At 41.2% G+C, this 27,176-nt stretch overlaps 1 protein-coding gene across 1 annotated transcript in view; it reads left to right on the forward strand.

Annotated features, from left to right (window-relative positions):
• LOC307039451 (receptor-type tyrosine-protein phosphatase gamma-like) overlaps positions 1–27,176 on the forward strand; it is a 1,005,384-nt gene that overhangs the window by 194,512 nt on the left and 783,696 nt on the right. Inside the window, exon 2 of the mRNA XM_079681553.1 lies at positions 11,838–11,951. Within this exon, the coding sequence (XP_079537679.1) occupies positions 11,838–11,951 (114 nt within the window). The remainder of the gene's footprint in view (positions 1–11,837; positions 11,952–27,176) is intronic.

Raw genomic sequence — 27,176 nt, forward strand, 5'->3', positions numbered from 1 at the left:
TCTAAACAGTCTATGGCTTTTACTTTTTTACCAGGCTAGTTACAAGATGTTGTCTAAATTAAATTCTATCTCATTACATTACTATGTTTTAACTTAGCTGTAATATGTTCTTTCTACATTTCAAACCTCAGTTACTTTAATACCTGTTGAAATATTACAAAATTGTTTTCATTATCACAGTTCACCTTCTCATTCTCATTCTGGAATTACCTCTCTCAGTAGCCCCTTGGCCACTGATTCTGCATCTGGGTTACCTGTTATAACTCAATCAATATTAGAAACATGTCAACATTAATCAAACAGTATCTTATCCCCAGATATGGAGCAGGTTAAATCTAAAACTGTCAATCAATGGTCAGATTGAACATCTGAGTTGGGGCGGCAGGTTTCTTCCAATCCCTAAATGAAAAAATCCCACACTCCCCCTTTTTACACATGTACACATGTGTAACAAAATCCTGTATGGGAAGAAAACCTTCAGGTAACCAGTGGTTATAAGAAAATAGCAAACATTATTCACAAAAGTACATCCATCATTTTTCACAGTAAACACTCCAGGGAAAATAAGTGTTCATTTCCAGCTGGCAGTCCTAAAAGAAACAGAATCTTTAGATTTTAGTTTGAGTTTTACATTTGCAAACTTAAAAAAAAAATATGTTCAACTCCTGTGGGAATTAGAAACGGGTCGCATGTGCGTTTTTCCAAATGTGTGGAATTGTAGGAAACCTGTGTTTCCCATGGAGCTCCAAAATAATGTGTTAGTCTAAAAACATGCTTGGTTAGTCATTGTTTTAGAATCATGCAGTTGCACTGATCACATGGAGAAATTCATTCACACTCACACTGTCAGGTTGTAAAGTCAAGTTTGGTCAGCCCCAGAGTCAGTCATTGATAGTGCTTTTCTTAAGTTACACTGTCAGTCAGGGTCAAAGGTCATTTGGTCTCAGTTTCATTGGCCATGTGTCGTTCTCTGCAGAGACTTTAATATTCTACTAGCTGGAGTTGTACTAGTGACATCATTGTGTTGATGTCAACCAATGCAACAAAGTTTTTCTCGTGTTCGCAGCACCATTTTCTTCAGATGTTTAACAAACAAATTATCAATAGACTTTATTAATATATCGCCCCTAGGAAACACAATACCTGACAAATGTTCATGCAAGTCATTGTTAAGTGAACCTGCAGAAAACGGCCTTTTTAATTAATTTTCCAAATTAATCAATAATAATAATATTAATCCATTTTATCAATTTGTTTACCCTTAGAAGTGAACATACCTCATAATGTTACATCAGGATGTTAAACTAAGCTTTGGCCAAATCAATCATTATTACTGTTTCAGATCTAACTGGAGGTTGAACAAACAAAACCTTTTTTTGTTTACATCATGCAAACCACTAACATATTTTCCAATTTCAGCATCAGCCTTGTTATTCTAAAATGACATCCTAAATAGGAATATTAGGAATGAAACAAATATTTAATCTTCAGAAATGTTCTTAACAAATGGAGAGTAATGCCATCTCTCTAGTGAATAGCCAACATATTAAAAAAATTTCAGATATACAAAAATAAGCCTAAATACTCTTTTACTATCAAAGTCTAAAGCTAGACCTAAGCTGAACAGTTGTGGTAATGGACAATTTAATCTAGAAACAAAACAAAACTGGACTTGTGTTCTTGTGATGTGTTCTTCAAAATACATTAGTATAATAATACATTACCTTGTGAAGTATTCACAATATAACTAATCCTCTCTAGGATATGAAATCCATTCATCTTTAACCAGATACTATTTCCCTATTTATTTTTAGTTCATAATAATAATAATGGTATAACGTCCACACGTTTACCCATAGCCAGTCACTATGTCAAGATTATCATGTGTGACATAATAATCAGATGTCTTGTTTGCCAAACAAGGATATTAAACTTTATTCTTTTCAGCATTCCAGACCATCATTAAACAATCAGCCTCCCTTCCTAAACACTAAGCATATCGTTCTACGCCACCTTCTGGTAAACTCTTGCACAGTTATGCTGTAAAATCATTGCATGATTTCTTCAGAGTCTGAACAGACTGAGACCAGCCTGTCTCAAGATCGTGTTATATTGAGAACAGTCAATGATTCATTGTCCTCTTCAGCTGTAGTCAGTGGCAAGGTCCCCAAAAAGCTAGAACCGGCCCTGGTCAGTGGGCTCCAAGGACACTCTCTCTGGCATTGGGATGTCCTGAGGGGGAAGGGACCTCTGGATCAATGTGATACAATCAGCAGACACACGTTGTCCTCTGTACAGCAGAAATCCCCAAAAACTGCAGTACCTCTTCACACCACTGTTGCCTTGACAACGAGGCACAAGCAAACTGTCAAAACCTCCTCTGAGATGTGTTCTTTGCACAGTTCTTCTGTTTGCAATGAGCAACATTTCACCAACACACTGATTCAGAGTACAACCCAAAGGTGGCGCACAACTATCCAATGCTGCTGTAATCACAGCAAATCAGCTACTGAGAAAAACTCAATGTAAATCTCTCCCCCAGCGGGTTACAAAATAAAACAGCTGAGTGTCTATATGGTCAGGAATGCTGAAACATGTGAATGTTAAACCCATTAATGGTAACAGTCTTCCTATTCTTCATTACTTCAGTACTAAGTTAATAGGCAAAACAAAAAACTTTTCTTAATCACTATAGATTCATCTTTAATCTTCTTGCTTATTCTATTCTTTTTCAAATTTGTTATCTAAGTTGTGTGTTACAAGCATGGTTAGATTTGTAACAGAATACAAAACTAACTGTATTCAGCGCTATATATTTAAAACAAGTAATCTGACTACAGTTAATGAATATATTTTTGGAACACTTAAAGGAATTATTACAAAATGTAATCTTAATTATTACTAAAGCTGAAACCTAAATAAATCATCACGGAACATTTTTCTGTCCTTATTACTTAATTGTTTCAATAAAAACTAAAAACATTGTGAAAACTCCCATTTTTGAGAACATCTCTCAACACTCCTATTCCATCTAAGCACGAATGTTTATGACAAACTTGTCCTATTAATCCCAAACGGTCTTTAATGGTATCTATTGTGAACTTTTCTTAATATTAATTATAAATGCAACGTATGTTCTCCCCAGAACAAAGATAGAATAGTTGCAGCTGAAACTGTTTAATAGTAATTTTCTGTTAACCTAGATAAGCCTGTTGTTCGTATATCTAGTAAATATATTCTTATTTTATGTTACTCATAAAACAATATGACCTTTTCCAGAATAGTAGTAACTCTATATAACATTTACCCTCTCTATACTTCTTCAAACCATCTGACTTTTCTCTCTCTCTTCCTCTCTGCGCCCTGCAGCTGCCGGCCCAAGCTTCTCTCATCAAAACCTCTTTTGTTCTCCAACTGTGTGAGATGGCTTTTAGCCTCGTGCAGCACCTCTGTCATGCTTGAACATTAACAGATTCCCTCTGACAAACTTACAAAAACCTTCTTTTTACTTTCTACTCCTTCTTCATAAACTAAAAAACACCATTGTGGTGAATCGTTCACGTTTTCAGTTTCCTATCTACTTTAAACAACCATCAACTGAGAGTAACTGTATATGATAACAACAACTAAATAACATTACAATATATATTTCCTCCAAATGAGTTCGTTATTTCATGTCTAACAAATTCTCCTCTTTCCATGTCGTATCCTAGATGGAAAAATCCACCTATCATATTTAATTTGAATAAAGCCTTAACTTTAATGTACTTCATATACTCAGTAAATCTCTTTCTACTTTCCCCTAAGGTTATTGTATGTAATATAATTTTCCTTGAAGTATAATTAAGTACAATCCTTAGTTAATGACAAATACCATGAAATTCACAACGCAATGCAACGGTATCAATCAGTTCTCAAAGACTATGTTGAAATAGCAGCGAATCATTGTTTCTTATTTATTTCAATATATCACACAAATCACACATTGATCTGTTAATTTTCAATGTATTTCAGTCCAACTTCAGATCACTAGAGACAAAAGCAAGCAGACACCCTCCGGGCCGCTGCTGCTCTCGAGAGGAAAAAGGGGGGGGGGAACTCTCACAGACAAATACTGACACCCCCTTCTCTCTCCCCCGCTGTAGCTCTCAGCCTCTTTAGGAAAAGGGGGGCTTCTTTCAAGAATTAACACTTCTGCTATTCTTTTATTCAATTTTTCTGCTTGAACCCACTGTTCTCGTAAGCTCTTAACTCACGCTCCTCTCGATCAAATTCTCCCTTCATTATGACTTTGTATCTATTCATCTGACTTGGGCTGTTTCATGTTCAATAATATATTCTATTTATTCACAAGAAATATATCTTCCTTACTGTCTGTCCAGCTTTTAAGATGCGATATTTCTTTCAACAGAATGGGAGTTTAAACCCAACAGACTTATAACGCACCCTTTGGTTCCTATGAACCTCAGGTTTGTTATTCACTTTAGCCATGGATAGAGACTCAATACCCTACTTGGCTTCCCCAGCAAGTATAGCCTGTGAGGACTCCCATACCTCCACTAGGCCAGGGACTCTATACCCTTCCAGCCGTTAGAGACTCAATACCCTTCGCTGAAATACTTGCTGATTCACTTTTAACATAAATAACTCATCTCCAGCCCCGTCGAGCTGTGGATTTGTTATTTTGAGTCAGTCTTATATGGAGACTTAATACTACCATTTGACTACTCCAGACAGTATAACTGTGGGGACTCTATACCTCCACTTTTTAAGCCAGGGACTTCAATACCCTTCCAGCTGTAGGAACTCAATATCCTACTTTACAACTAAAACACGTATCAGCTGTGGATTAGTTATTTTGAGTCAGTCTTATATGGAGACTTAATACTACCATTTGACTACTCCAGACCGTCTAACTGTGGGGACTCTATACCTCCACTTTTTAAGCCAGGGACTTCAATACCCTTCCGACTGTAGGAACTCAATATCCTACTTTACAACTAAAACACGTATTTGTATTGTTACTATAAAAACACTGTAAACTTCGTCTGACAACCCTAACATTTGGAATATGGTCAAATCACAGATTTCGAATTAAATGGTGTCTGCTCACCTGGTAGCCTATTGTACAGAGCTCTGTTTTTAGTTGTCAGAAGAGGCCGAGATGTTTAGCCCTGGACCATTCGTCCGCTTGCTGCTGGTGGTCTCTTCCCCGAAAACACCCCACTCAGACACGTCGGGTCACCATTTGTTGGAGATTTGGAGGATGTTTAAAACCAACCTCGTCTCTGCGTGTCGTTTGGTAAGCTGGGTAAATTCGTAAAAAGGAAGGGATTAAGAAACACCAGAATGCAAGTTAAACAATAATCTTGTTTTAATGATAAAAAGTAACAATACAAATACAAAGGAAGTACTTCATGTTCTTCCTCCAATCTCACGGATCTGGTCAGTTTGAAGAAAAGAAGAGACTGGTCTAAAGAAAACATAGGCTTATATCCAAAACCCCAGGAGGAGCTATGCGGCTGCCCCCCCCCCCCCCCCCCCCCGAGGGGTCCTCCACTTAGAAAAGACAGCCAATCAGCGCGAGCCAGAGGCGACCCTTACATTCGAGATAACAAACCCCTCCTTGCAAGTTTCACATACTTTTGGCATTTTATAAAGATAGTTTTAAGATATAGTTTGTTATAGTTGGATTATACAAATAACACATGTGAGTTACCTTAACCTCAAACAATAATAACAAGAGGAAAACATCAGCTCTGATCTCAAGCAGTTAAAAAGTACCGCACACTCATTTAGCCTGCAACTCTTCCAGACACTTGAGCTATTGTTCTTTAAGAATATTCCCTGCAGAATCTTTATTTCAAATAAAAGGTTTCACATTGCATATTTCCAGCTTCCTTTACACATACTGTTATTATTAATACAAAGTAATCAACCACACACATCTATTTAAAACAAGTAGATTTCCCTGATCATTTGACATGCTGAAAATCTCAAGAAGAATGTCCCCTCCCCCAGCTCTCTCGTCCCTGTCATAAAAGCTGCTTCCATTTCCTATAGAGTAATAAAACATGTTTAAGTTAATTTCTCCACAATGTTTGTAGCCCTCCAGTACCCACATATGAAAGAATAAAAACAGAGGAATCAAATAAAACACCAATACAGGAATAGTTGATAAATGATTATACAGGACATCTGATCACAGTAAGGAATACACACACATATTCTCTATGAAGTGACCCTTGTTATAGGTCCAAATGTCCTGTCCCCTGAAAGTCATGAGTTTTGGTTGATTAACAGAAGTTTAATTGTTCTTGTGGCTTAATGGCTTCCCTGAACTTCCCTTCACCCCAAAGTCAACTTACTAGGAATGAATACATTTTATTGATAAGCTCAAAAGGACGTTTATCTTGTTTACTGCTGGGTGACCCAAGTCTCAAGGCCTGCAGGATGTGTAGGAGATAAACATTAATTCTACCAGACTTTAACTGCCTTATATCTGAAAATGTATCCGGGAATTCCCCTGTTAATTGCAAGGACTATTGATAATTAACAGAGAGACCCTAGGGGCCTCTTCTTGGTATCTGCTCGGCAGAAGTCACTCAATGCAGAAATCACAAGTTTAACACACATTCTATATAAGGTGACATTAAAATGAATATACCAGATTGAACTTTCCTGCCATAACACGTTACTTTAATCCTTCAAATAATTCAAATAATCCTTCAGTATAGATGTGAATCATTACCCTACATTTTTTTAATTGGTTGAACGAAATACTTTTACCAGTGAGTATCTCTGCGTTGTGTTGTGTGATCGAATGAAAACGACTTCCTTCTTGCCAACCAAGTTTATTATCTGTGCAGGAAATGGCTTCACCAGCTTTCTACCTCAGTACTTCTCCCCAATGAGGCCTGAAGCTAACTGAGAAAGCATACACAAAGTTCAGAATAATTAAATTAACATGTTCCTTTAACAGATATACATTTATCCATGGTGGCAAATTCGGTTTTTCTTTGTAAATTAATATATACAAATATAACCATTCATTTACACTTGCAAAACAAACAATACAGTTTACAGTTACAAAACACAAAAAGAATAACCACATACCTGTGCAAACAGAATATAATGACAGCAGGAAATGTCTTCACCAGCTTTCTACCTCAATACATTCAGTAGAAGAAAACACCCACATGCTAGGTTAGCATAGCTACACTTTAGAAAGCTCACAAACACTGTTTGAAGTGCTGCACATTATATAAACTACAGTTACACACGGCAAAATATAGACATTAACTGCAAACAAGTTTGACTTGTGTGAAGTGTAACATTAAAGTGGACCTATCATGCTATATTTGAAAAAATATATTGTAGGCCATACCTATATAAAACATGTCTGTGAAGTTTTTTTTTCAAAATACCAAACAGATCCTGCATTTTAGCCATGCCTCATTTCGCTCTATTTGCTCTTTTCCAGCCCTGTTTTTGCAGAGGCTGATCCTGTGACGTAGCTTTAATACAAATGAGCTGCAGCTGACCACGCCCCCCTGCAGGAGAGGGGGGTGTGCTCTGAGATCAGCTGCTGGGCTCTCAGAAGAGGGGGAGGAAAAGAGAGGCTCCGTCCTCCATGTATTATTCTTATATGATGATATAGAGTCATTATTCATTTGTTTTAAAGCTCAATAAATAACAAAGAAGACCTTTGACCGGCACTTTTCTAAGGTACATGTTGACCGGCGGAAAAAAATCTAACTGAAAATCTGCCGCACGGTCCCATCGTCCCTTGGAAGAGGCGGAGAGGTGGGTGTTTGTCATCTGCTGGTGGACTACCGGAGAGAATTACAGCACTTGCCTCGGGGAGGGATTGCATTGAATTACAGCAGCAGGAGGCGCAAAAGATTGCCTCGGGGAGGGAAAAAAAAGAGCCAGAGCGGAGAATAAACAGAAGGGCAACCATGGCAACCATGCGCGGGAAGTCTTCTTCGCTGCTTTTGTGACAGACTACAGCGTCACTTACAGGCCTGATATATGTACTACAGTGCTTTCGAGCGGCAATGGCCGGCCGTGACCCAACCCCACATTCCCCTGATAGGTGGAGAGTTGCCCACTAAGCGGAGCACCCCTTTTCTGACTTCAGAACAATTCAAATCTGTATCAGTCTGTATCAGCTCTGTTGCAGCCCCGTTTTTAGAGATTTGGGTATGGAGGAAAAGAGAGACGGTTGTGTTTTCTGACACTTGGTGAGTTCCCTGACACCACTCATTCCACTTACGGCCCATCCACACACAGGCATGAAAAAAATCTTGAAAAATCTTGATGCTGGGCGTGTCTGAAGCTTGGCGATTTTTTGCCAGCAACGCGACCAACAACCAATCACATGAATCTCCCGCCCCCGACATACAAAGCAATAGCAATGTTAAAACGAAGTAAACTGGATATAAACTCTCCAAACAGGCGAAAAAAATATCAGTTTCACCCTCTGTCTCTGCCACCTCCCTCCATGCCTGGTTCCTCCGGTTTGTATCCCGGTAAATAGTTCCGGTCGTAAAGAACCGAGTGATTTGCTACCGTAATATCTCGTTTGGAATATGAGGAAATGAACTGGGGTCTGGCTCTCCCAGCTTGCACGCGGTTTGATTGGCTGAGCTTGCACTGGCGGGATTTGCATAAACGGAATTTGATTGGCTGATGCCAAGCATCGAGCCTCAAAAGTTGAACATTGTTCAACTTTTGATGCCGATAGATGCTCGTGATGCTTGCAAAGCCATGCCATGCTCCCCACAATGCAGTTCGGCGAAGATTAAAAATCTTCTACGTCACCCCATTCAAGTGAATGGGCGAAGCGTTGAAAGCATCTTTTGATGCCTGTAGTGTAGACGTACCGTGAGTGTTTAGAACGGTTTTGTCACAAATTATTCAAAAGATTATTTCCGCGGCACACCTTCATATGATCATTATAGTTATACAAAGAATAAGAGAATAAATGAAAAACAGGTATGAAATAGCCTACTATACAGTATGTCAGTAAAACAAGAATACAGTTTAAAAGGGGAGTGATTTGTAAAATATCCATAAAGAAAAAGAAAATCTGTTTACAGTTCTGTTTCATATGGGTGCTGAGAGAGGTATCCATAGAACTCTTCATGTTGCTCTCAAAGTGCACCAGATTGATGCTTTCAACTTCAATGGTTAAAAAAAAATCTTCCCGGGGGAGCATCCCCCCGGACCCCCCTAGAGGAGGTGAGGACCCCCCTAGAGGAGGTGAGGTCCGCCCCCCAAATAGCACTTTACCCCTGCCTATATGCCGTGAGCTGATTATGGAGCTTTCATTGTAACAGTAATTCAGATGCAATTAGCCTATATAAAAGGCCTCAAATTGGAAGCATTGCCTGGGCCGTCTTTTTCACTCAATTCTGCAATAGGTAGATCTCGCCTTTCACCTAGGCCGAGGTCTGCGATCTTGGGCTTAAAAAGGTTGGTGACCACTGCTTTATAGTATGAACGGCGCAAAAGATTGCCTCGGGGAGGGAAAAAAAAGAGCCAGAGCGGAGAATAAACAGAAGGGCAACCATGGCAACCATGCGCGGGAAGTCTTCTTCGCTGCTTTTGTGACAGACTACAGCGTCACTTACAGGCCTGATATATGTACTACAGTGCTTTCGAGCGGCAATGGCCGGCCGTGACCCAACCCCACATTCCCCTGATAGGTGGAGAGTTGCCCACTAAGCGGAGCACCCCTTTTCTGACTTCAGAACAATTCAAATCTGTATCAGTCTGTATCAGCTCTGTTGCAGCCCCGTTTTTAGAGATTTGGGTATGGAGGAAAAGAGAGACGGTTGTGTTTTCTGACACTTGGTGAGTTCCCTGACACCACTCATTCCACTTACGGCCCATCCACACACAGGCATGAAAAAAATCTTGAAAAATCTTGATGCTGGGCGTGTCTGAAGCTTGGCGATTTTTTGCCAGCAACGCGACCAACAACCAATCACATGAATCTCCCGCCCCCGACATACAAAGCAATAACAATGTTAAAACGAAGTAAACTGGATATAAACTCCCCAAACAGGCAAAAACCTACCAGTTTCACCCACTGTCTCTGCCACTTCCCTCCATGCCTGGTTCCTCCGGTTTGTATCCCGGTAAATAGTTCTGGTCGTAAAGAACCGGGTGATTTGCTACCGTAATTTCTCGTTTGGAATATGAGGAAATACTTCTCCTCAGTGACGGCCCGTCCACACACAGGCATGAAAAAAATCTTTCAAAGCTTCGCCCATTCACTTGAATGGGGTGACGTAGAAGGTTTTTAATCTTCGCCGAACTGCATTGTGGGGAGCGGAGCATGGCTTTGCAAGCATCGTGAGCATCAAAAGTTGAGCAATGTTCAACTTTTGATGCTCCCAATGCTTGCGAAGCTGGCATCAGCAAATCAAATCCCGTTTATGCAAATCCCGCCAGTGCAAGCGCTAGTCAATCAAACCGCGTGTACTGTATGCAGATACTGCTGCGGTCTTTTCCATATGTCATAAAATGGAGGATAAATTAATCATTGCTGTAGGAAATGTCCCGGTCCTTTAAGACTGCTCTCTGTTCACCTACCGGGACCTAAACTGGAGGAACCAGGCATGGAGGGAGGTGGCAGAGACAGTGGGTGAAACTGGTAGGTTTTCGCCTGTTTGGGGAGTTTATATCCAGTTTACTTCGTTTAACATTGCTATTGTTTTGTATGTCGGGTGGGAGATTCATGTGATTGGTTGTTGGTCGCGTTGCTCGCAAAAAATCGCCAAGCTTCAGACACGCCCAGCCTCAAGATTTTTTTCATGCCTGTGTGTGGACGGGCTGAACAAAGTAGCGCGAGTCTGCAGAAATGTGTCAAGAGTACCAAAATAAAACGTACTCTTCAATATAAAAGCATCTAAAAAATAAAGTGACATTGACAAGTTTTACAAAGAAAATATGGACAAAAATAATTGTAATGAAATATAAACAAGTGAATTTATACATCGATTACACGGGCTGATATCAGATATCACACACACACACACACACACACACACACACACACACACACACACACACACACACACACACACACACACACACACACACACACACACACACACACACACACACACACACACATGTGCTCAAAGCAATGCTGTTTTAAACTGTGATGACTTTAAGGGGCTCAGGCAGGTTTTTCTATATTACCAAGAGTCCCTTGCTTCAGAATGGGCAGATTGTTTTGAGTCTTCCTGTAAGTTAAAAAAATTGAAATATATCCTCTTGCATTTCACATCAAGGGTTGATTTGCGAAAATGGAAAAAAGCCATTCTTAAAATGAATAAATAAAAACATGCAAAAAATGTATCAAGAAGTAAAGGAATCCAAAATAATAGATCTGTTATAGCAAAAGAACCCCTTTATCAGAATCAGAGTACCGTTATGTGAATGAAGTGAATGCTCGCAAACATAATTCAAAGACATCATGAAAGCTTCAGATAATGCATCATCTTTTGACTGATGACCTCAGTTAACACTCCAGGACTTTCACTAGTGATGCTGTTTCGCAGGAACTGATACTGAGGCCTGATGCTGTCCTTCAATGCAGAATACTCAGTCTTATATCAGAAAGTTGCTGCTCGGCCTTCCTCTGTTGTTGACCTTTGTTTACACTGTGAATGTTGTTGTGAGGCACATTGCGTGGTAAGCCAGCTGAGGACACAGTCGGCTGTCATCCTCAGCAGTAGGAGTCCAGGCAGGGCGTCAGAGTGCTAACCCTGTTGAGGCTAACCCTTCTGTCTGCACTTCTCCCCCCCCCCCCCCCGCAGCGCTGACAGGAAGCCAAGCCGAGTCCCAAGCCCTTATCCAAGGCCTTCACAGGGCCGAGGCCGGAGGGGTACGATGCCGGAGAGCCACCGAGGAGACCTACTGGGCCTACTCAGGTGTGTGTGTGTGTCTGAGTGTGTTTCTGAGTATGTGTCTGAGTCTTTCCAATGTGCATATTGTGGTCAGCCCCAGTTTATACAGCAGGACATGAGATATTTGGAAATCTAGAAACTTTCAGTACTTGTAAAAATCTGACAATAACAAGTAAAGGTAGTATCTGGAATACAAATTATTCCATTTTCATTTTTTTTACCACGAGAGAAATCTGTTAGCAATACTCACACACCCAGCAGCTCAATGACTGTGTTCAGGATCACACTAATCATAGTATTTATAATGGGAAGCTTTTTGGAGCTCCAAGCTCTTTTTCTGTAGTGTGAGCTACAAGGCCACGCTGTGTTACATCTTGGAAATCTGGTGGTGAGGTGTGTAGGTGCAAGACTTCACTATAAGAAACACACAGACTCCAGAAACGCACATACCAAAGATAACTCCAGAAGAGTGTACTGACATAGGAGCACTTTTTCAAGACTGTGTTGTACAAACATGAAACACAGCTAAGAGATAGTGATCTGATTCTTGGCCCCAAATGCAGTGCCAGTCATTTTATTATGATAACCAAATGAAGATACCAGAACAATCTCATTGTTGTTCATGTGCTTTATATTTACGAGTATATTCATGGCACAGAGCCATATATGTGCTGTTGTTCATTTTAATAGAAGGCAGGTGTTTCTACCAGGTAGTTTGTATGACAAATTGTGGTAAACTAACGTGAATAAAACGTTACTCTTCCAGTATCGCATTAGAAACCTTCCTGACACAAAGTGCATTATCCCCTTTCCACGGAGGCTCTTCATGTGAAACATTAGCAGGAAGTGTGGTTATAATTGATAGAAGCCCACTGTAACAAAAGATAACTGAAAAGTATAAATAATTTCAAGAAATGAGTGACCATCAATTGTGCTGTTATATTCAAAAACGAAACACATTTTAAAAGCTGTCTTTTGTTTTTGAATATCCTGTGGGCTACATCCTCATGGCTTAGGTTCAGGGTCAGGGGTTTCAGTGAGTTGTGTGATTTAGAGCATGCTGTATACAGTACGAGTTAAGGCATGTGCCACTGTCAAAGATATTCGTCCTCTCTCTCTGTCTCTGTTTCTTCCACTCTCCTTGCTGCTCCTCTGGCCTGGAGGCGTCTCAGGGCCTTTTTTATTTTACCAGAGCTTCAGAAGAGAAAAAAAGCCACTTCCTCTGTCCCTTCAGAGCCTTTAGTTTTCAGAGGGGCAGCATTAATCTTTCACTATGCAAGAGAAGCACGCCCCAGGCCACAAATGATCTTTTAGTTTATTTATTTCAATATTTCCGCTCGCTCGTCTAACCCTAATTGGTGGCCCGTCTTGCCTGGGAGAGTGCAGGGGCTTGTGGGTAAAACAGAGCTGGTGACAGTTTCATGTTGTTCCCGCACGTGCCTGATCCAGTCTTACATAAGATGCTGTTGTAATGGTGGGAAGGATCCAGGCAAGAGAGGAAAACAAAAGAGAGACAGCCGGCAGACTGATGGATATTTTATATTCAGGTCATTGTAAGAGGCACAGAGAAAACATAAAGGGGACATTTTTTCTATTGGGGTCTTGTTGGCCAGTAAGGTTAGCAGGACTCATCACTGTCACTCTGCAGACTGGGACAGTTTTACAGCACTCCAAAATGCTGGTAATTAGGAGAAGGATAAGCGATACATTTTGTTGGCTATTGTATGTGATATGTTACCATAAAGTCTGTTTGCCAGCTCATAGAGTCCTATACACAAGTTATTGAGCCGTTTCCGCTCTACATCCTGAACTCCTCCCTTCGATGCAATGCACTTCCGTTTTGGCGGACTGGGTTTGTTTTGCTAGCTAGCTCCGTTGTGCCGACAAAGCACTGATATCGCAGAGACAAAGAGGATATAACAATTACAACATGAAGAAAAGTGGTTCGGGAACTACGTGTGCGGTAGTTGGTTGCAATCACTCGAGAAAGCACCCGAACGAGTGGTTAGATAGAGAGTGCTACGACCACAAACCAGCACCCAGCACCCAGCCATGTTGTTCATTAAATACAGATAAACACAACAAATACTGCATGCATTGTATTTTTTAATATTATATATGAATATTTTCATAGTGATGTAATTGTGTGGGCTGCTTTTATATTTTAATTTGTAATACCTGTTAGGATTAAACATGTGATCTTTCTTGTTGAAGCCATTTCTTTAGTTTCCTCTAAACAATTAATTCATTCAGTGTTATTTATGTACAGTATGAGCTTAATATGAATGATGAACTGTGTTAAAAGAAATTGTAGCACTCTAAGGAACATATGAAATGCAATAATGCAATAACAGTGCAATAATGAAATTAAATTACATCAAACTTTATTTTCACTCAAACAGTACAGGCACATATGATATATTGCACAGCATAAAGAGATCATGTAAATTGTGCATTATGTAAACAACAGACAACTGTTGGCTCCTGTGGGCATGACCTAAATAAGGCAGTTTATTTTGGTTTTAAAATGCTGAGATATTTACTGCAGAACTGTAACCTTCCCTCAACAAAATCGTCAACAATTTTCGGGAGCATGTGGGCAAAGTAGAATGTGCGCAGCCTTATGATATGCCTTGAGACTGTCCATTGCTTTTCCATCTATTGCCATGGATTGAACGAAGTAGGAGCAAATTTTGCTGTACGTTATGCTGGGCCACGTCGTCATGTTATCCTCCCAGTTTTGCACTGAATTCGGGTGGGGGAGAGTAACGCCATCTCCAGTCAAAGAAGTAGAATCGTGTTCCCAAGCTAACATCACTGTTAGCATCGAAATCGCTGTGTTTACACCAGTGCCCGTCTGACTGTTTACACCGGTTTACACCGACAGACGCTGTGCAAAAGACTTCCGGCGGAAATGAAGTGCATTTGTGTAGGGTTATGGCGCTACCCGTGGTTTGTCGCGTAAACTTGTCTATTGTGAACCCGGAAATGTTGAGCCCAACGTTTTTATTATATAAATGTATAGTACAGGTCCTCAGCACATAGAGAGTGACAGATGAAACCTGGGCAATTTGCACAATTAGCATAAATTGTGTTAATTAGCATTAATTACCCTATGCAGACAACAGTTGAAAATGGCTTATCCTAATAAAACTGTAATTGTTGATCGTAGAAATTGATTCAAGCTTCCTCAATAACCTCAAAAACCACACAAAACATTTCCAAATCGGCCAAGCCATTTTAAAACTATTGTCTAGTCTAAAAAATACTAATCAATATAACTTAAAGGTAGGGTAGGTAAGAATGGAGAAACCAGCTCGAGTGCGCTAGAATTTGAAAGTACACAACCGAAAAAAATATCTGCCCCTTCCTTCAGACTTCCTCACAGAGCCCCTCCTCCAACACACACGAATGAGGGCACCAATGAGGGCACGAGATAAATGTGTGCACGAGATGGAAGGCTGACAGGCAGGTATTATCTGTCCCAGCCCGTGACAGATAATTGGTCGTGCTTTTTACAGCGCCACGGCTTCCACAGATGAAATATTTCTATATGTTTATTGTCAAAGCATTTAATTTATTCATTGCTATCGGGATGTTAAGAGCATTCCACGGAATATAACAAAAAGTGTTTCTGAAGTGAATTACCTACCCCACCTTTAAGCTAATTGCAGAAATTGCCCAACATATGCAGGTTAGCATCAAGCAGTTTATATGTGTTGGGGACCCTACTATACATTTCTATCATAAAACTTTGGGGTACTCAACATTTCCAGGTACACACTGGTGGCAACTACAATAATATGTTACGAGTGCTTTAATATTCTCTTTGGTTTCTTGAAATATTGACTGTAGCAACAAGAGCCAACTGAATTCAGGTAATTACTAAGAATATACTCAATGGGAAAGTTACATAACAAGTCCTTTACATTGCTACCTCACTGTTTCCCATTAGAGAGGATTTACATTTAAATCATGTTATTGTACACACACACACACACACACGCGCACGCACACAGACACACACCCAACCCCCCCCACACACACACACACACACACACACACACACACACACACACACACACACACACACACACACACACACACACACACACACACACACACACACACACACACACACACACACACACACACACACACACACACACACACACACACACACACACACACACACACACACACACACACACACACACACACACAACTAAAACCAAACTTTCCCTAACTTCAGTGTGTCCTCATTAGCGGGGTATAAAGGTGTCCTCCGGTCAGGACCCCAGCAGCCCTGCCCTCTGCCTGATCAGAATGAAAGATTACAGAGTCGGCACAATGCTGACACATCGAGAGTTAAGTGGAGAATGAGGGAAAGACGAAGAGACAGAAAAGACAAAGAATCACATAGTCAGCCTCTGAGGGATCACAGTTAATGTGTGTGTGCCCAAGAGCTAACCTCCGCCATAGTTGACTTTGTCAGGGAATGTGTACATAAAAATCGAAGATAAAAAAAGGAAATATATATATTGTGTAAAGCATTGTGTAAAGCATATGACATTGGCCAGGGGTTTTCATTTCTGTTTCTCTCCTCTTGTCTCGTCTCTGTGTGTGTGTTTTAATCTATCGTGCTGACTCACTGACTGCACCGATTTGATTGGCTGAGTAGCGTCACCTCCTTAAAACATTGAACAACAGCTTTTTTAAACCTTTTTATCTTTATGTTTTAAAAACATTTAATTAATTGTTTTAACATTTTCAACATCGTGGATAAATCCTTATATGTTCCCAGCAACACCCTGAACGTCAACTTTGTCTCCTTATTACACTCACCCCTACTTTAGTGGGAACAATGAGTCTGCATCTTTGATGCGCACAGGCGGATGATGCGGGGATGCAATGTAGACAGGAATAAACGCAGATCACCCTCTGGCTGCAGCCTTGACCGGTATTTGCTTTTGATCAAAGTCAATGCGGAAAACCCGTACTCACACAGGTAGGTGGAGGCAGGAGCGGACTCAGACTATCAGCCCTGGAATCTCACCCAGCCCAGCCCACACAAATTGGTAGAGCACCACCGGCCGTTCTGTGATTCTCCAGAACACACAGGTGGCCAGTCCGCCCCTGGGTGGAGGTGAAGGGAATGAGCACTTTTACAGCCTTTCTGGCGAGGTGGGGGAACTCGGTCTCCACAGACAGCCAAAGGTGTGCAAGTGACAATTTACTCGTCTTTTTCTCGTTATTTTTTTCTCACGCTGCACCTCCCCTGAAGCTCTCTGGCGCCCCCCCAGGGAGGCGCACCTCACACTTTGAAAACCGCTGACATAGACATATTGAAAAGGGAATTGTCCTTTTAATTGTATTGTAACAATTGTTGGCAAAAACTCACATTTTATTCATAGTCTCCGAGAAGTGCACGTTATTCTTATAGGTTTACAGATAACAGTTTTTCAATTGTAATGAGCTTTAAACTGGTCCACATTAAACAGTTTAAATGAGCCTTTAGATTAAAGGTCATTCTCAGATGAACTTCTTAATCTCCTGCTCCGAAATGTAGGGAAACACGTACATGACAAATCTACAGAAAATTATAGTATCCCCAAAAAAGGAAGAGGATTCCTCTGTGGAAAAGGTAATTATGAACAATCAAAACCTATTTAAGGACTCAATCTATTAAAATGCTTTTAAACTAAAAACTATACGTTTGCGATGCACAAAACAAATTCCATAATCTGATTCTTTATGACGTTAAAAAGCACTTCCAAAATAAAGTCAGCACGTACCCAAATAAGCACAACAATACTTTGTGTAGAAAGCTCTACAGGAGAACCAATAAAACTCACAGTTGATCAATGATTGCTGTCAGACTATGGAATGGACCTAACCCAGTGTTATTGGTCATCAACTATTTAAATGTAAACTTATTTTAATCAGCAGCTCAGACTTTCATTTTTCAGTGTGCGTGTGTTTATATGCAGAGATGTTTATATTATTTATCACCATTTTCATTTATAAACATTGTTGTTGTTGAAATTGCTTTCTGCCTCCCCTTTTCAACAAAATAAAAATAACACTAGCTTTGCTGCTATTGCATCAATACCGTTTTTACATTTGCTTTCTCCCAGAGAGTGAAAAGAGTTGCTGATCGTTCGGAGCTTCAGTCAGGACATGGTCAGCCTAGCATAGTACGAAGCAAGTGGGAAGAAATACCCCCATAAACATAATGCTACACAAATTAATAATTAACTAACCAAGCAGCAAATATAGTCATGCACTGCAGAAGACTTTCTTTTACTGACAACAACACTATAATTGACTGCAGAGAAAAATAACTCTAGATGTAAGGAGCAATTAAGTGCCATTGCCTGATGAATCAAAATACGTGTTATGTGATTACAGTATATCTTAATTATATTAACTGGTAGTTGTGTTATCATGAGTCTCACCGTTTTATGCACACATTAAACTCATAGTAGCTCCATTTGCAAAGCCTTTCCTTAATATAAGCATAATAAAGCATATTAGATATGAAACAACCCTTAGCTTGATATATGTCGCCCATTCCACATAATTGCAAGTGCTTTGCCATTTAGTTTTAGGATTAGCCGTCGTTTGCCCTGTGACACTCAGAGGTCAAATTGATTGGCTCTTCCTCCTGACTGCTGCACAATGGAAATACCAGAGAGTCTGTTTGAAAATACTTTTTTTTATTTTTTCATTTAAGGGGGTACACATGTTGGTATTCACAAGCCCCTGCCACATGTCTTATGCCATTCATACACACACACTGGAATGGAAATTAATTTCCAGACCTGCACAATGTGAAGGCTCACTTTTGATGGGAGAGGAGAATCTAATTTGCGGGCTTCTTGTCGAGACCTTTTTTCCATTCAAGAGCAGCCCCCATCAGGAGGCTCAGCCTTTATGCTGCAACCTTGAAGTGGGCAAATGAAGATGGAAATGAAGATATGTAGTGCAGTCATTTCAATCATGAGGGAAAGCTGTTTTATTGGCCTGAAATTAAATGTGAAAATTGAAATGCCTTCGCAATAGAGTATTGAATCCGTAAATTTGAAAGTATTGTCTGTTCAGATATGGCACGTTTTGATGCCTGTGTCAGTCTCTAAAGTATGTGTGAGGCTTTCTCTGTGAGAGTATTTCAGATAGTGAAACGTAGGCTATTTAATATATTTATACGTGATTAAATCACCATTATCATTTAATTTTACCAATAAATAATACACTTCAGTAACATTTACATGTACTGTGATCATGTGTTTATTGAAATGTACTCTTTATTTTATGTAAAACAAGACTGTTGAAGGCCCAAATACCAACAATGAACATATTCATTATGGTGTGCATGAAAGACTTGTTTCTTATTCCTCTGGAGCTCTAATGTCTAAATCTATTTAAAACGCATCAGTGAGCCACACTGGGTTCTTTATCACAGGGTTGGTGGTTCGATCCCCGGCTCCTTCCTATAGCAACACCATCTCCACTACCATTATTTTATAAATGTGTGTGCATGGGTGAACGAGTGGCAAATTGTTTAGTAAATAGATAGAAAGCCGCTATACACTTCGATACCTTGAAAACACACACTGGTGTCCTGCAGACCCATATGCTCACTGGAGCGCCAAATGTAAATGTGTATAGATGTACGGTTTTCAGTTTTCAGTGGACTTTGTTTCACTACTGTTGAATGATGTTTGCTGACCAGCTGTTCCAGCAAATATCTAAATATATTGCAATCAGAAATCTTGTGGACAATAGCCCACCAACAGACAATGGAGATCCGCCATGGCTGCCTGTTGCTGTCCTACCTGAGAGACGCAAGAAGAAGACCAAGCGGGGGACCCACGCCGGGCTGCTGGTCAGACTGAGAAAACGAGGAAACCAACCCCCTCTTCCTAGTATTCTTCTGGCTAATGTTCAATCCATTGAAAATAAGCTAGATGAACTCAGAAGTCGGATTGCTTTTCAACGGGACATTAAGAACTGTAACGTGTTCATTCTTACCGAGACTTGGCTAAGACTCCGCCATTGTTCCTGGCGGATTCACTATTTTTGCAAGGACCGGACTGTTAACTCGGGGAAAAGTAAAGGAGGCGGTGTGTGTGTCATGATAAACAATAACTGGTGCACAGATATGAGGATTATTTATTCGGACTGTTCACCTCATTTAGATCATGATCACATGCCAGGCTTTTCACCTGCCGAGAGAAATCACATATGTTGTGATTACAGCAGTGTATATTCTGCCACACACTGACAACAACACAGCACTCGTTCAGCTGTTTGGGATTATCGACAAGACCAAGACTTCACGGCCAGAGGCGGCGTTCGTTGTGGCCGTGGATTTAAACACCGCCAAGATGAAAAAGATGCTGCTGAAGTACTACCAACACATCAGCTACCCGACGCGCGGGGGAAACATATTGGACCATGTTTATTCTCCTTTTTCGACATGGATATAAGGCTCGCCCTACCTTCGGCAAATCAGACCACATCTCTCTGCTGCTGCCTGCTTACAAGCAGAAACTTAAAAGGGACAGACCGATAACAAGGACTGTACACCGATGGAGTGAGGAGTCAGACTCAGCTCTGCAGGATTGCTTTGCATCCATGGAGTGGAGAGTGTTTGAGGACAACAACATCAACACACACACGGACACGGTCATCTGCTACATTGGGAAATGCATCGATGACGTGGTACTGAAGGTTTCTGTACGAACATTCCCGAATCAAAAGCCCTGGATAAACGGCGAGGTGCGTGGCAAACTGAAAGCGCGCACTATTGCTCACAGAGCTGGAGATTTGGATCCAGAGAGCAATCAGCAGTGCAAAGAGACAATACAAAGAAAAGGGGAGTCTGACTTCAAAGGCTGTAACACCCGGAACATGTGGGCGGGACTAAGAACAATGACAGACTACAGAGGAGCAGCGGGGGGTGCTGCGGGAGTGTCTGCGTGCGCATCTCTCCCAGATGAGCTGAACAGCTTTTTTGCACGTTTAGAGAGCAGCCAGGCTGTGGAGACACAGAAGGATCAGGAGCCCTGCCCTTTTTTTTTTAAATAGGGCAGATGTGTGCAAATCCTTTAAAAGGGTTAGCCCACACAAGGCTCATGGACCTGATGGCATCCCTGGCCGTGTTCCCAGGATGTGTGCAGCTCAGCTGGCAGAGGTGTTCACAGACATCTTCAACAGGTGCAGTCTGCAGTCCCCACATGGTTCAAACACTCGACCATCGTTCCTGTCCCCAAAAAGTCAAAAACCACCAGCCTCAACGACTACCGCCCAGTAGCACTCACCTCCATCATTATGAAGTGATTTGAGAGAGAGATCACGTGAGGTGAGAGAGATCACGTGATGACACCGGCGAGCTGAGCGGAGTAGTCGGGTGCAGGCGGTAATCAGACTTAACTATGATTTAACCAAAACTGAAAGTCTCAAAGTGTAATGCGCAGTCAGTTCTATTAGTGTGTAAAAACATCTGCGTCTAAATGCCCGGCAGTAGTTTGACCAGAGCTAGAGCAAAGAAAGACAGCGGCCTCATGGCGGAAATGTTTGGGGAAGAGGAACACGTCCCCAAGTGGGCTAGCCAATTGCTTATCGAAATACAAAGCGTTAAAGAAACCTGTAACGTAAGGTTTGACAATCTGGACAAGGCTATTGTTCAATTAAAGAAAGACTCTAAGGCCACTTCTCAAAGAATAAACAACGCAGAGAAGCGCATTAGCGAGATAGAGGATCAAGCCAATTCCCAAGGGAAGACAATGGGTGATTTGTCCAAAAATGTCAAAGCCCTCCAGGGTAAAATGCTGGATCTGGAAGCTAGAAGTCGGAGAAATAATCTCATCCTAGCCGGCCTCCCCGAGGGTAAAGAAGCTGGTGGCATCTCCCCACTACTGGATAAAATTCTCCGACACTTCCTGAAGCTGAGTGACACAATCCCCGCACCTGAGATAGAGCGTGCCCACCGCGCTCTGCGTCCCATCCCGGACCCTGGGCACCCTCCGCGGCATATCATCATACGTTTTCTCAGATGGAGCGATAAGAACGAGATGTTTAAGACGCTGGCGTCTGCTAAAGGAAAGCTGACATGGGACGGTCATGATCTTCGCATGTTTCAGGATTTCCCAATGGAGATAGGCCTACAGCGCCAGCGGGATTCATACAGAGAGCTCCGTAGCATACTGCGCAAAGAAGACTTACGGCACGGCATCCTGTACCCTGCCAGACTCATCGTAACCATCAACGGGGAGACTTTCATATTCAAAGATCCCAAGGAAGCTGAGAAAGTTCTAAAAGAAAAGAGACCTAATCTATTGGGGATGTGACATTACCACAAGACTGTGAGTTGGCCTACGCCCCCACCGCAAGCACACACACACACACACACACACACACACACACACACACACACACACACACACACACACACACACACACACACACACACACACACACACACACACACACACACACACACACACACACACACACACACACACACACACACACACACACACACACACACACACAATCATTTACACTGACGCATGCCCGCACATACACTGACTCACAGTCGCACACACCCTCATTAGGATTCTGATGCAGGCTATACTGTAATGTAAGCCCCAACTAGTTAGCAAAGTTGTGGTTAATGGCAGACAAATTAATAGGCCTATTGGCTATTGAAGGACTGGATTACCTCTCCGCACCTGAGCTCCGCGGCTCTTCTTTTTCTTCACGGATAGAGATGGACTTTCCTCCATCTCAATGTATTTTCCGTCGTATTGCCTTTTGGCAATATATTTTTTGTTTTTGTGTTTATCTGTGTATTGTTAGGGGGAAGGGTGGTAGCATCTCTATGTTTTTATGTAATCTTGTGTTGTATTTTTTACGGTCTTGTGTTGTTGTTTATATATTTCCCCTCCCTTCCCTTGATGCGTCGATGACACCCTTCCAATTTGACCAAAATACTAGCCGGGCATCCGATATGATTGTTCCCTTACTTTAATGGATACACAATTGAACAAAATTATTTTGCTTAGTCTGAATGTAAATGGAATTCTGAATCCAATCAAGAGACATAAGATTTTGTTGTACTTAAAGTCTTTAAATTGTGATATTGCTATGCTACAGGAGACTCATTTGAATGCGATGGAATCTAAAAAACTAAGACAGAATTGGGTCTGGCAGATAATCTCTTCCCCTGGAGGAAAAGCTAGTAGAGGAGTCAGTATTTTAACTTCTAAGAATATGCCTTTCAAATCATCCAATGTACATGTTGATCAAGAGGGAAGATATGTAATTGTCTCAGGTTTGCTACAGAATAAAATGGTGACATTAGTGAATGTGTATGCTCCAAATAGTTTACAATCTAAATTCTTTACCTCGCTGTGCCCAAAGGTATTGCAGTCCATAGAGGGTCCTCTTATTATAGGTGGCGATTTCAACTCTGTCTGTGACCCTATGGTGGATCGATCCAGCCACCCTCTCCCTTCAGATAAAAACATTTCCGCCGCCTTGAGGGACTTCCAATCCGAGCTCGGTATTACAGATATGTGGCACCTAGTGCACCCAGATGCCCGAGAGTTCTCTTTCTATTCCGGTGCGCATAACTCCTACTCAAGGATAGATTACAAAATGATGTCTTCAAATTTGATCCAGAATGTTATTGAGATCAAAATGCATAGTATATTATTAAGTGATCATGCTGCGGTATCTGTCACATTTTTCCCTCCAACCAACCCTTGCAAATCCAAACAGTGGCGACTTAATACATCTCTACTCAAAAATGAAAAATGCACACTGCTCATTAAAAACCAAATTTTAGATTTCTTTGAGATCAATCTAAATTCTGTACCAAGCGTCACTACTGTCTGGGAGGCTTTTAAAGCAACATGCAGGGGCTGGTTAATTAGTTTCTCCTCGGCAGAGAATAAAAAGCGCAGAGAGGTGAAATCCCAATTAAACGTTAAACTCAAGACTCTAGAAGAGCAGCATATGCTAGACCCATCCAATTTAGATCTAAGGAACTCACTTCTCACCGCTAGGACTAATTTGCAGAAACTTGTACATGAGGAGACAGCTTTTGCCCTTTTTCGTTTACGAAGAACATACTTTGAATCCGGAGACAAAGCAGGGAAAATGTTAGCTCATAGATTGAAACAAATAGAAAACAGACAGATTATTCCAGCGATCAGAAATGAGCATAACAGGCTACAGTGTGATGCAGCCAAAATCAATGAATCTTTCAAGAACTATTATTCTAAATTATATAGCACAAAAAATAACTTGAATGAAGAAGCCTTAGATAGCTTTTTCGGAGATTTTAACCTCCCGAGCGTCAGCTTGGCTGACAGATCTGCTATGGAGGCACCTGTTTCCCAAAATGAAATAGAAAATGCAATCATGAAGATGGCATCAGGGAAAACTCCAGGGGACGACGGTTTTGGAACAGAGTTCTATAAATGTTTTAAAGAACAGCTTTCACCATATTTACTGTTGTTATTCAATGAAATATTAGAATCTGAAGCCATGCCTCCCTCCATGAGCAGGGCCATTATCTCATTGTTGCCTAAACCGGGCAAAGATCATTCTCTGATGGGTAACCACCGCCCTTTAAGCCTTCTAAACTGTGACTACAAGATTCTAGCCAAGATACTGGCACTCCGTTTGGAGAAGGTGGTTCCATCTATAGTGCATCTAGACCAAGTAGGTTTCATTCCAGGCCGCCAGTCCTCAAATAACATGAGGAGGGTTTTTCAGATTATCCTAGAAGCAAGCTCTAGCAATTTGCCAATGATTGCAGCATCACTAGATGCTGAGAAAGCTTTTGACCAAATAGAATGGAAATATCTGTTTTACACGCTCCAAAAATTTGGCTTTGGGCCCAAGTTGATTAGCTGGGTAAAGGCTTTGTATAGCGCTCCCTTCTCTTCTGTTAGAACTAATGGGTTAATCTCAAAACCTTTCCCCTTACACCGTGGTGTGAGGCAAGGGTGTCCTGTTAGTCCCCTACTTTTTATTATGGCTCTAGAACCATTAGCCTGTGCAATTCGCGCTAATGGTGACATATATGGTGTGAACATTCATGGACACGATTTCAAATTAAATATGTACGCTGACGATATACTTCTTACTTTGAGCAAGCCAGCACTCTCTATACCCGCAGTTCTTGATATGATACATTTATTTGGCAGCTTCTCTGGATATAAGATAAATTGGAACAAGAGTTAAGCAATCCCACTTAACATATAAACACAACCTAATGAGCACCCCCTTTATTTGGAAAACAAATGGAATGAGGTATTTGGGAATTAACATCGTCTCTCCTATCTCTAAAATCTTTAGCCTTAACGGCCCTGCTATTTTCCAGTCCATTAAGGAGGACATCAACAGGTGGATGGCCATACCACTCTCTCTATGGGGCAGAGCAGAAACCTTGAAAATGAATGTACTCCCAAGGCTTTCTCATATTATCTCCTCTATCCCTCTTGAATTCCCACTAAAATGGTTTAAAGATATCAAATCCCTATTCACTCAGTTCCTTTGGAATAATAAGAAACCCAGAATCGCACATAATAAGTTGATTATGATCAATGGGAGGTTTGGGAGTCCCAGATGTATTCCAGTATTATCTGTCCTTCAATGCAAAGTATCCATTATCGTGGGCGTACAAAAGTGCCTCTTCGGTAGGCAGTTGGCAATGGCTGGAGCAATCCATCATGTCTGTAAACCAAAACATATCTCTGGCATCAATGTGGTACTGCCCAAAACCACCACCCTCAATGGATAATACCATCATCCGCTTTTCATGCTCTATTGTAAAGCAACTGCACAGGAGACTCAACATAGAGGGGCTCTCTTTACCATCTTGCCCCATTTGGAGTAACCCCTGTATTTCTGCAGGAGGAGGCACTTTAAGTAATAATATCTGGCAGAAGGCTGGTATTACTACAATTGGACAGATATATAGAGACCAAACCCTTCCATTTCAACAACTCAAAAATCAGTATGGTCTCTCAGGCTCGTCTTTTCTATCATATGCACAACTAGCATCTATTATTAGTACAACATGTAAGGAGGGAGCCATGCCTGCTTCATGTATGGAAGAGGACCAGCGCCTCAAGAAAGCAATCATATCATCAGGTGTGGTCTCTAACATTTATAAATTATTATCTAGGGCTGCCCCGAATACCTATTCTCCTGTTCAACTGTCCTGGGAGCATACCTTGAATATCTCTCTGTCTGCTTTGCAATGGAACTCCATTTGGCAGTCAGCTATGTTCTCTTCTAAATGTGTAAGATTCAGGATCATACAGTTCAAAATTCTAAATAGAGCTTACATCACCCCTGTTACAAAATCCAAGATGGACAATAAACACAGAGATTTATGCTGGCATGAATGTGGCAAGCGAGGTACATTGTTGCACCTACTCTGGGAATGCCCAGCAGTAAATAAACTTTGGTCAGAAGTAATATCCTTATTGTCTGAATCTTTAAATGTTAATTTCCCTACATGTCCCATTGCATGTCTACTGGGTCTCAAGCCAGATGGCAATCCTACAAGGACTACCGATCGGCTCTGGACATTGGGCTGTTTAGCCACAAAAAGACTCATCCTATTAAACTGGAAGGAACGCAAACCAGCCTGCTTTACTAGGGACTCATGGCTGAGGGAGTATCTGGACCTACTGAACATGGAGCGTGCAGCTTCTCTGCTGGGGGATTTTGAGGGGAGACAGGAGGATTGCGGTTCACTGTCCGCAGCTCTCCTGTCTAACCCTGTCAATATGGCATCTCCTGTGTTATGTATAATGTATTGTGTATGTAATGTCCTGTGTATGTCACAATCAGCTGTCTTAGGAAGTCATCCTTGCATCCACCCCCCCCCCCCCCCCCCCCTCCCCCGTTACGTTTTGTTTAGTTGTTTGTTGTTACATGTTTTGATGTACGGTTTGTTATCTGGTGCAATGTCTGTTAAAAAAAAAAATAATAATAAAAATTAAAAAAAAAAAAAAAAAATGAAGTGGTTTGAGCGGTTAGTCAAAACCTTCATCACCTCCTCCCTCCCTTACTCTCTGGACCCCCTGCAGTTTGCCTACAGAACAAACAGGTCCACAGACGACGCCATAGCCCTCACCATCCACACTGCCCTCTCACACCTGGACCAGAGGTACACATATGTGACAATGCTGTTCATTGACTACAGTTCAGCCTTCA

The sequence above is a fragment of the Notothenia rossii genome (genome assembly GCF_949606895.1).
Source record: "Notothenia rossii genome assembly, chromosome: 5".
NCBI lineage: Eukaryota > Metazoa > Chordata > Actinopteri > Perciformes > Nototheniidae > Notothenia > Notothenia rossii.